Source organism: Marmota marmota, unplaced genomic scaffold, assembly GCF_001458135.2.
Source record: "Marmota marmota marmota unplaced genomic scaffold, marMar, whole genome shotgun sequence".
NCBI lineage: Eukaryota > Metazoa > Chordata > Mammalia > Rodentia > Sciuridae > Marmota > Marmota marmota.
Window position 1 is genome coordinate 8,071,027 of NW_026000164.1, and position 12,235 is coordinate 8,083,261.

At 38.7% G+C, this 12,235-nt stretch overlaps 1 protein-coding gene across 1 annotated transcript; it reads right to left on the reverse strand.

The window, feature by feature from the left end:
- Nucleotides 1-10,441: 10,441 nt before the first annotated feature.
- Nucleotides 10,442-11,403, reverse strand: LOC107149153 (olfactory receptor 2A14-like). Its single transcript, XM_015493916.2, has one exon. It carries the CDS (start codon nucleotides 11,393-11,395, stop codon nucleotides 10,463-10,465), a length of 933 nt encoding a protein of 310 aa, XP_015349402.1. The 5' UTR covers nucleotides 11,396-11,403; the 3' UTR covers nucleotides 10,442-10,462.
- Between the last annotated feature and the right edge of the window lie 832 nt (nucleotides 11,404-12,235).

Genomic DNA, 12,235 nt, shown 5'->3' on the forward strand with positions numbered 1-12,235 from the left:
TCTTCGATGTCTTTCTACCTATATTATTAAGAATAAGAGATACAGATTCCTCATGTTATATCTAATTCAGTGTTTTCTTCTCAATTCCAGTCTCTAGATTGAGAGGAACCCCTGTTTAAATTGGTGGCAGGCATCTCGGATGATTTGACTCCTCACTATGCATCAAACAGAGCTCATGCAGGAATTACAAGTTAGACAGCTTCTATGATAATACCATAGCACTTAAAATGGTACCTAAATAATTTTGTTCTATCCTGCATGGCTTTTAAATTCTATAGAGAAGACAATCCCAGATAGTTATGCTAGCTCTTACAATGATAAATATAATTTTTGAATTCGTTACTGACTTTATTTTTTTTAAATACATGTGAATATAAGATGTATTATGTTTTTTAAAATGATGAGAATTGTGAAAGTCCTTTTGGGATTTATGAGGCATAGGTAAATGTAAATCCTCAGGAAGGCCTATACTGAGCTGGAAAATGCATATGGGTCTTTTCAAAATGCTAGTGCAGCTACACTGTGTGTTTATCCATTAGACTTATTGTGTAAGCTGAAGGGGGTTTTCAGTGGAGTCATAGGCCTCTTCACTAGAAGGGTTTTCTTGCATGTTTACAATCAGTTCCTATAAAGAGAAAGGTTGCAGTCTGTTGATCTTGTCTAGGCCCCATTAAAACTCTTCTGGACAGATAGCCCCTGAGGAGAGTTCTAGCAAAATAAAGAGGATTAATAAGGGTAGGCTTAGTCATGTACTGGCTTGAGCAATAATTGCCTCAAAATAAAATAAAAAATGAAGCGGCATTGATGCCAAATATCATTTATTTGAATGGAGATATCCCTCACCCTATAATGAATAGCAATGTTGTGTACTTCTTTATATATTTTATAATAGTTAGTATAGTTGTAGATAAAACACTCAGAAAATATTCATTAATTAGATGAGTAACACTTTATTCAGTTAAAGATTTAGTTATTCATATAATATATTTATATTAAGTATATATTAAATAATCTGTATATTTAATATATAATATATATTTATAACTATTAAGACATGACTTATTTCTACTTTTATAAACTTACAGTTGAAATGTAATGATTTGAAATAATTAAAAACAGTTGAAGGAATAAATTCAAGTGAGTGCCATGATCCAGACTGTAGATGAAATAACCTTAGCTAAATGTGCTGATGACTGTAACGTATTAAATCATGACCTCCAAAGAGATATGTCCACACCCCAATCCCCAGCAACTCTGAATGTCACCATTTTTAGAAAGAGGGTCTCTGCACATGGGATTAAGTAAGGATCTTGAGATAACTCTCAGTTTTCTGGGTGGGTCCTAACTCCAATGACAAGAGTCCTTGTGAGAGAAAGGCAGAAGGATATTTGAAACAAACTGTAAAAGACCCATCTAGGTAAAAATGATGTGAAGATGGAATTGTGGAGAAGTGTGGCCAGATATCAAATAATGCTGATACTGGCCAGAAGGTAGACAAAACAAGAGTCTAAGAGTCCCTGGCGGGAGCATGACCCTACTTGATCTCAGACTTCTAGCAGACTCCAGAACAGTGAAAGAAGATATTTCTATTGTTTTAACCCACCACATTTATGATAATTTTTATACCAACTGTAGAAAATGAATAAAACATCTCATACCTGCTTTGAGTCCATCATTATAAGAAGATAATGTCAGAGACATAGCTTTGGAGAAACTACTTCATATGGAGGTAAGATGACTTAATAAATAGACTTGAAGATACATGTGTCTTTAACATTGTGAACTTCTGAGAACTCTAAGCCCAAGGGAGTAATCAGTTACATGAACAGTGTTTCTTTGAGAACAATGACTCAATGAAACAGAGAGACTAATCAAAGACTATCTTATCTTCATAAATATATTGGATTTCAGAAGGGTTCTAAATACATATGTACAAAATTATTTTTATTACATTTAAAGAATATTACTATAGTATACCAAGCAGGGGATAGTAACATCAGCACTGCAAACATTTATTTAGATACAATTGGTCACAATAAGCCATATCTGAAACACTTTTGATTTTTAAACATAAAGGATAACAATACAATTGAAAATAATTCATTCTATTGATATTCCACATGAATATTTGTTTCCTGACTTTTTTAGTCTGTTTATTTTGGTGTCTGTATTAATATATCTTTTTTATCCTCATTATCATTTCCATTTTGTCATTAAAAATAGACAACATAAAATTAAGAGAGATTAAAATTCTTAAGCAGTTATCATAATGAAATATAGAAGAAAATACCACCATGATGATATCTCAACTTTACATTCCTGGCACAGCAGATGAACCCATAGCAGCTTAGAAGAGAATGTTTCCATGATCAGTTTGGGCGACTGTCCACCCTTATCTGCCATCTGCTAGAGAAATTAACTCAATTTCTTCAACACTCAGTACCACTCGGTACCAGTCTGAGCTGCTAACTCATTCTATCCTGTTTTGTGGTAGGGAAAATACAAATGTGAAATACAGTGATTTCAAGTGTGATAGTTATCATGACAGGGTGATACGTGGGGATAGTTCCAAAAAGAAATAATTACATGGCAAACTTACCTCTTACCCAGTGTCAGCAAGAAGAAGATCAACTGCACCTGGTACTAGAATTTTCCATTAGTAAAACTTTTGACAGAGGTTTTTCTGACATCAACATCTTCATTGAGACTAAATCATATATGAATCATATATGAAGTCCTTTAATTAGCTTTTTTAGGGCCTTATTCAAATGAGACTTCATCGAAATATGCCTCTCCTTCTTGAGTCCCCTCTCATTGAGACTGTGTGCTGGCTCCAATCTCCATCTTCAGGTCACTTTGGGAGGTGATGGGAGACAGATGCTGAGGGAGCCCTGACCCCCTGTCCACAGCACAGCAGGTAGGTATGGGGGTGCAGGGCATTGTGTCTTTTCCAGTGGGCACTTTGAGTGAGGAGGGAGGATCACCCACCCAGGTTACTCCTCTGGCACAGCCATGGTGACTTCTGCTGTCATCTCTTCCATTTCAGCTGCTCGCACTGAAAACCACTTAGTAGTACAAACAAATTTCTTCAACTTAAGAAAATATTAGCACTGGATTTTCCCCAAGAAAAACACTTTAACCTAGAAAAAAACCCACAGAGAGGAGCAACATACCTCTAAAATGGGTGTAGAATCCTCCTCCCCCTGGAAGCCTTCACGGGATGAAATCCTAAGTGTGGGAGGATTCACTGGACTTGCTGAAACTTCAGTGAACCCCATGAGCATAGCTTTTATTTTGGAATCAGAAGAATTAAAAACATTCTTAAGTTTCTGTGGAGAGTTAAATTCCCAGAAGGATCATAAGATATCAAACCTATTTATCTTCTCTCTGAGCTTTGGGATTCTCTGAATTGTGTCTCTGGAGGAGAGCAAAGACTGTCTAACTGTCCTCAGATGAAACACCTCTAGGAAATGGGCAGGGCAGGTACCGACATCACTCTGCTTCTGCAGAAACTTTCAGATATCTCAAGGGTCATGAACCTGAAGACAGGTGTCACAAAATGGAATATCCAAATTATCAAAATTGTTATGTTTTAGGACTTCAGGCATGATGATTGACATGTGAGTTGTTCCCTAAAGCTCATGTGTGAGACAATTCAAGAATTTTCATAGTGAATGACTAGATTATGAGAGTAGCCCACATACCCACATGGAGTACCTGGGCAGTAACTGTAGGCAGGTAGGTTGTGGCTGAATAAAGTCAGTCACTATGGGGGTGCCTTTGGGGTTTATATTTTGTGCCTGGTGCAGAGTTCTCACTCCGCTTCCTGGTTGCCTGTTCCAAGCTGCTTTTCTCTATCACACCCTTCTGCCATGATGTTCGGAATCTCTGGACCCAGAGGTATTAGGATCAGCTGACCGTGGACTGAACCTCTGAAACCTTGAGCCAAAACAAGCTTTTCCTCCTCTAAGTTGTTCTTGTCAGGTCTTTTGATTGCAGCGATGCAAAGTTGACTAAAACATCCTGCTTCTCTGCAGTCCCCTTCTGTGCAATAAGGTATGGAGAAGCTGGGACTTTTAGGTGGTGGAGAGGGATGGAAACCCTGAGAAGCAATGGCTCTCCCAATGCCAAGTGCATCTCTGTCTGCAGTAGAACATGGTGATACAAAACGATTACTGAGTCCTTATTATACTTCAGAAAATGTGACGCGTGCTTCAGATGGAATATGTATTCAATCTAATCATCGTCCTCATTTTGTAGGTATGAAGACTGTAGTTTGAATATACAGACAGCTATTCTTTCAGTTTGGTCCAGGGACCTCTGAGAGTTGCTGAGAGCCTTTCAAAGGATCTGCAGGATCACACTATTTTTATAATAATGTTTAGACACTTTTTAATTTTGTTTTACCTCTATTCTCCCATGAGTACACACTGAATTTTCCCAGACTACTGTATATATTATACTACAACATAGAGGAAGCAGAGGAATATATGAAGTGTAGTTGCCTACTATTAATCCAAACATTTTAAAGCCACAATAATGTGAAACAGTTATTCTTTATATTTTCTTATAATAGCTTCACTTTATATTTTCTTATAAAATAAAGCTTTTTTAGTCAACCCATTATTTATAATAATCTATAACAGAAGCCTTTAAAAAGCAAATTAAATGTAAATAACAAATTCTTAGTTTTAATTTTGATTATGACAAGTATCAACAAATAAACCTACACAAATATACCTTCCATACTGCAGGGCCAACCTCTGTCTTATGATTTAGGTTCTCTGTAACTGTTTAAAATTGTCCTCAGATCAAAACTAAGCTTAGGCAATCTCTGCACTAAATGATACATCACCAATCCACTAAGGTGATGTACTGGACTTGCTGAAACTTTTAACACAAAAGTGAGTTCATTTTCTGTTAATGGTCTAAAATAACATACATCTATTATCTCACAGCTGTGGGTCAGCTGGATTTTCTGAACAGGTCTTATCAGCTGAGTCAAGATTTGGCTGGGTTGGCCGTTCTCATCAGAGATTTGAGATCCTCTCAAGTTTGATGGTTATTGGAAGATTTAGATGGGTTGTGATGGTAGGACTGAGGTCCCTATCTGAAACAGCCCTCAGCCCCATGGTCCCACGCTGGTCCTTACACACCAGCCCCTCCATGTTCAAGTCAGCAGCAGATTGTGAGTCCTTCACTGACTTCCATTCTGACTTCCTCCTCTGCTATTAGATGAGGAGACTCTGGGCTTTTGGAAGGCTCACCTGATTATCACCAAGATAACATCCACATTTTAAGGTCAATTGATTTGCAAAGTCCCTTTACTTTGGTATCCAGGTTAATGTTTGAATAATAGGGATCTTAGGGGGCCCTCTAGAATTCTGCCTACCCACATATGCATTTTTTCTTAACCACTGAGTAACATTTATACAAATTTTCCTCAAAAAGATGCTAACATGTCCATTTTATCTTTGTTATTGGTGGCCTACTGCTCTGGAGTATAAAAATAGTGACCTTAAATCAAAATTCAGAAAGAAGTGTCTTACATCTCTGTGTCTTACTCTAAGTGTTATAATTAGAATGTTTTAAAATTTCTTTCAATTTCCAAGTTATATCAATTTAAATTGAGTTAATACTTCCTTGCACATTCTATTCACATAGCCCCTGGTGAAAGTTCCCTTATAGCAAAATAAGCATTTATATTTACAAGATCATTTATGAATAGATAGAGCAATAATGTCAGTATGAACATGACTACAATTTGGAAGAGTCAGAATAAGGTAGGGTTATCCTTTATAGGATGCTAATCCATCCTATAAAGTCAAGACATACATTTTCATATTTTTGGACTAATCTGATTACCCTATACTCCCATTTATTTGTACCCTGTGACAACCTTGTGCAGAATAATTTAGCATAGAAACTATCTGGTGCCAAGCTAAATCAAATTCTTCTACAGACTGGTCATTTTCCATGGGTGTTATGTTCAGAGGAAGATTTCTCTTGATCTCACAACATATTCAATCATTGGTTTCCATATTATCATAGGACTCATTTCCAACAGGAAGTTGAATAATTACCTACAAGACCAATCTTACATCATATTGCAGTGTTGTCATGGTACAAATTGGTGAGAAATAGAGAAATATGTATTGTGCTTTTCCAGCAGATGTGGCCTTTGCCTAACAGCCAGAATACTATCATGTGAAAACATCATTACAGTTAGACAAGATACAGTTGTTTCTGCATCCCTAATCAGTTGGGGGCAATTTCCATTGAAATCACTTCCTTTCATAATGCAGGGCCAACCTCTGTCTTATGATCAGGACATGGTTTTTATTCAAAACAGTTTCTAGCCCCCTAATTGGGCCACAGGCTATGTCTTATTCTTATTTGTTCTTGAAATGAAGACAGTTGTAGTATGTCAATGAAAATCATCAGTGTCCCCAGAGAATATCAATAAACTATAAGACCTGAGAGATCCCTGTAGTGGTTCTTCCTCTGCCTATCAAGGAGGATACTTGTTCCCATCTGCATCAAAACAGTCAAGGGATACTGTTGATCAAGGTGGGCATCCTTCCTAATACTGAGTCCCGGCAGTATCCTGAATTATTTGATAGTCTGCAAGACCCATTTTTTTTTAAAGTGCCACCTATTTTCAGGTTGAGTTCCATTCTGTGCCTTCCTCCTGGAAGGGAATTCCCCATAATCAGCTTATTCTAATGAACAAATCTTTTTCTCAGGGTCTCACTTCTCATTAAATTCGGCATGTCCCATTATGCCTAGATGAGCACCTGATTTCCCTAAAGCCCTCCTATTTCTCTTGGGGGACAATCACCATTCTTGTTATTATCATTGTGTAGTGATGGCTTGAGTGAAATTAGAATATAGGTTAGTTTCCCAGAATATTGTTTCCCACATCAGACTTTGGTATTCATTATTCCACTGAGATGAAATTTAGACTGAGAATGCCATAAAATATCCCATGACTGGAGGTGAGGACATCCCCAGGGAACTTACAGCCACCATACAAAAGTTACATTTTATTCCTATCAGAAACCCAATGTCTTCTTTTCTGTGTGTAGTGTCCGGCGCACACCAATAAGGATAACGTGTACTTGTCCACAGTACTTCACAGTGTGCAAGGAATGCAGTTGGTATATTTTTGTCCATTACAACCAAAGATCTTTCGGAGCATTTGATCATCAATGTTTAGAGTTACATCATGATCAGTCACATCTTGTATGACCAAGTGCAGTGGAGTTCCCAGAAATTTATTTCCAAATGATATTTGTGGTAGACGTAACCTGAAAGACAAGAATCAATGTTACTCATGTATTACTACAGTTTTCCTTCAGTCGCCAACAGCCCTTGTAGTGTAACATCATATGGTCAAAACATCTCGTGGTGTCCTGCCACGGGGGCTTGCAAGCTCCTCTTTGACTTGAGTTCCAAGAGCAGGAAGGGATTCGCCAAACCTATGACTTCAGCCTTTTCAGCGTCTGCAATAATTGTACCAAGACACAAAATCCTCTCTTGTTGTGGACAGCTCTTGAGGCAGCAGTGTATTATATTTCCTTCATCGTGGGTGTTTATTTTTGGTGTGTCACTTACTCATGTGTTTCCTGTTTGCTGTTCTTTCTCCTTGGCTCCACTTGTCATGGATTCCAACTCAGTTTTCCACCATTGGAAGGCATGTTGGGTTCAGCCACTGTGCTGCTGTAGGTGCCAGCTGCAGCACCAGTTTAGGAAGTGTCTCCCCTCAGCCCATTCCCTTTCATGGAGGGTGGGGCCACACAGGCCCAGAACCAGTGGGCTGCATCAAGCACAGGGTGACACAACCACATCAACCCTCACACAACTTTGCCGGATGGGGTGAAAACAGCTCCATCCCGACAGCCTTTGGGAATCCTTAGGGCCTAGTAACTATCCTTGAGTGCAGAGCATTCCTGTTTCTGGCCATCATAGTGGCTGCCCTGGTCCAGGGGCAACTGCATGTGGTAGGAAAAAAATGAAGCTGAAAAAATGTGGGGAAGGGTTGGGAAGGGGTACTAGGACTCGCCCCAATTTACTCCCCAAATCCTTCAGAAAAAAAGAGGCATGTGTTGAGTTAGGACCCTCCCATGGCCCCCTTCAGGAAGGCACACAGCTAGTTCTGCATGGTGGCCGTTTCATACAGTGTGGTTTGTGACACAACATGTCTATCTGAGGTGCTCTGTGCCCTTTGTTGTATGATGGGCCAAAAAGTGCATTTTTGGCCTGAAGCAATGTAACTTGGTGGTTTGAATTAGGAAAATCTCTTACTTCTGCAATCATGGTTTACTTTAGTTATCAAATGTATTTATAACAACTAATTTTCAGTTTTATGTGTTAAATTTATCAGCTATTTACTCTTATAGACAGTTTCTTGCTTGCTTTTTTCTGGAGTGGAGGTCATACTTTCCTATTTCATTAACATTATATAAATATATCCATATATATATGGAGATATGTGTGTGTGTGTGTGTATAAAACTGGGCATTTTGGATAAAACTCTGGATATGATCTGTCGACCTCTAATATTTAAGGGCTTCTTTGATATTTATTTGGTTACCTGAGTATTTGTTTAATCACAGTATTATTTTTGTGAAGTGTAAAGTCTAATCTCCCCTACCTCCACTTCAGTGTTAAGTTTAGCATCAAAGGGTGCTGTTCCTCAAGGGGTGATTTCTTTTTAAATACATATTTTGAGTAAGACACACTGGAGCCACGCACAACCAACTCTTCTTGGGAGGAGATGGCACAAAGATATTTCAAATCAGCTGTGGCAAAGCAAGAGTTGCTGTCATGTACTGTTTTGCTACTGGAAATGATAAACACTGGGAGGAAATCCGTGCAGTCATAGAAAAGCTAGAAATGGGCATATTTGATTTTAAAAATTGGCCAAGGACACTAGAAGGAAGGAAACTAGGAAATATACTCCTGAACAATAGTCTATATTTCAGGGGTTAAAAAAAAACAGATAGGTTAAAAATGTTCTGAGATTATTGAAGCTAAGATAACTCTGGCTGTGAATGTCTGAGTACTTCTCAACTTTAGAATTCTTCTTTCCAGTCAATCTTCATGATCTCCTTCTCCACATGTTGAAGATTTATCTTTTATAAGACTCCAGTTTCTTTTGCAATTCCTTTCCTGGCCATTTTCTCTTCTGATGTTCTCTTCCATTCTAAATTATTATCAAGTATCAGATTGAGAATTACATTTCCAGAAAACACAGACTAAGGTGAGAGTGGCTGTCAGAACATATGATGAAAACTAGGACCATCTCAACATAAAGATATAGAATACCTCTGATAAAAAGGTTGCAAAATTTAAAAGAAAACAACTAAAAAATCTAAATCCTGATAAATTCACCACCAAACAACCAGTCGGTCCCATATGTCTCTCTGCTGTTTTTTATTGCTTACTGTGCTCCAATCCAAATCTTTTGCAGGATTTTTTTATTTCAAGGTTTCAAATTCAAAGTTGTAATAGTATGTAAGTCTGCTCTCAGTTCCAAAATATGACGGAGTAAATATGAACATGTAGAATTCATTAGCTGTTGAGTCATGGTATGTTCTAGAAGATGTCAGAGGGAAAGACTCACTCTTGAAGTGCTCCAAAATCTTGGCCTTGAATTGCATCTAATCACTCATGTCCCTTTATAGGAAAAGTCACATCTAGAGGATTTGTATCATGCTTTGATTAACTAAACTGACTTGGCCAATCTGGATAAAAGCTTTGATAGTATTAGCTATTTCCCAATAATTTGAATTACATTTCCAATCTGTACAATGATGAATTACCTATTAAAAATTTTAGACAATTTAATGGGTATGAAATAGAATCTCATAATAGCTTTAAGTACAATTTCTTCCTGACTAATGGCATCAAGCAGAACTTTATGTTTATTAGCTGTTCATATCTTTGTAGAATGACTGTTCATGTGACTTGCTAATTTTATTACATTTTCTTATCTTTTTTACATTGATTTGAAGAAGTTTATCCCATGTACTATCTACAGTTCCATTTAGTCATATATGTATTTATGTATATATAGTTTTCTATATAAATATGTATTTCATATAAAATATATATTTATATATATAGTTTGAATACTCTCACTGGATCTGTGACTCTACTTCATGATTCTTAATAATGACTTTGATGAGCAGTGATTAATTTTGAAGAAGTCCCAAATTTATCACACTTAAAGATTTTATGTTCAGTGTTTTTTGAGTTTCTTTAAATATTCCACATTTACCCAAGATCATGAAAACACTCAACTACTTTTTTTCCTCCAAATATTGTCTTAAGATTATATGTGTAGGTCTACATATTCCATTTTTAAATAGCATGTATTCTTGGAAAGGGCAAAAAATGCCAACTCCCATATTTCAGAGGAAACAAATCTCCTCTACACGTGGCCCTTTCATGTCTCTCAGATCAGCCTCTCCTTCGTCAGCGCCCTGCGCAGGGCACCCTTGACCTCTGCGTTCCTCAGGCTGTAGATCAGGGGGTTCAGCATGGGGTTGAAAAGGCTGTAGAACAGGGAGAGGATCTTCTGCTGCTCCTCAGGGTGGTGGGACTGGGGGGCCATGTACATGACGATGGCACTGCCAAAGAAGAGCCCCACCACACAGAGGTGGGAGGAGCAGGTGGAGAAGGCCTTTCTGCGGCCCTCCCCTGACTGGATCCTCAGGATGGCCAGCAGGATGCGTGTGTAGGACACCAGCACCCAGCACAGGGGCCCCACCAGGACGAACACGCAGGCTGCAAAGATGACGACTTGGTTGAGCCTGGTGTCGGCACAGGCCAGCTTGAGGACAGACAGGATCTCACAGAAGAAGTGGTTGATCTCATGAGGCCCACAGAAGGGCAGCCTCAGGATGAGGACTAGATGGACCAGGGCCAACAGGAAGCTAAACACCCAGGAAGCAGTAGCCAGGATGGTGCATACTCTCCAGCTCATGATGATAGCATAATGTAGGGGGTGACAGATGGCCACATACCGATCATAGGACATCACCACCAAAATCAGGCATTCTATGTGAGCAAAAGCCAAGTACAGGAATGTCTGCATGAGACATGGAACAAAGGAGATGGTTCTTCTTTGGTTCACAAGGTTTGCCAGCATATTAGGGACATTGTTAGAAGCATAGGACATGTCAACTATGGCCAGATGAGAGAGGAAGAAGCACATGGGTGTGTGCAGCCTGGGGTCCAGACAGATAATCCCAAGGATGATCCCATTCCCCAGCAGGGTGAAGGTGTAGAAGACAGAGAAAAGTCCACAGAGGAAACACTGCAGTGCCGGATCCACCTGGAATCCCAGCAGAGTGACCTGAGTGATCCATGTCTGGTTGCCTCCCATGCTCTTCCAGCAGAGAGGGGACCTGGACCAGGACAGTTGGTCAGAGCTGTGGAGCAAAGATGCAAGGTAGTTAGTGGATGTCACAGAGGGAGCGTTTGGAAATGGATCACTTAGGATGAATTTGCTCTCATTTATTTTCAGATATGTTCCAGAAAATTACTTGGTTTGATCATAAAAATGAGAGAGGAATAAAAAGAAAAAAAATAATATTAACTTTTCTTCTTCTCTAATTTTTTTTTTCTGTGCTGGGGTTTGAGCGCAGGGCCTCATGCATGCTAGGCAAGTGCTCTCCTGCTAAGAGATATCACTGGCCCTAAATCTTTATATAGATTAAAAAAACATGGTTAAAATAGTATAGGATCTACTGACATATACTCTATATAGGTGGATACATACACTCACATGCACACATATGATGTTTTAGAGAATTCACATATTCTGGTTTCCTTTTCACAGTGGGAGTCATGATTATTAATGTCATTTGAAATGGGGTGATTCTGAAAAAATGCTGCCCTAGGAGTACTTTCATTCCTGGGTCAAGATGTGAGGTGATGGGACACATGTGTCCTCTGCTGTTCATACACCTGCCCACTGCCCCACTTACCTTCTCAACATGCTTTCTACCCACTAACTTCAGATTTGAAGTCCCTTCTGAATAACTTCTCAGTTTTGTAGTTTCTTGACAACTTCCTGAGTCCTCCTTTTCAGCAGCTCTCTGGAAGCTCCTGTTGGTACTTTTTTGTTGTTGTTGCTCGTCTCCAGTGTCTGTGGTTTTATTTTGAAAGTTTTAACTTACTTCGTCATCAGCACTTGATCCTGAAATTTGGGCATAAGTGAAAG

Coding starts and splice junctions, on each gene's coding strand:
- LOC107149153 (XM_015493916.2), bottom strand. CDS start 11,395: ATGGGAGGCAACCAGACATGGATCACTCAGGTCACTCTGCTGGGATTC.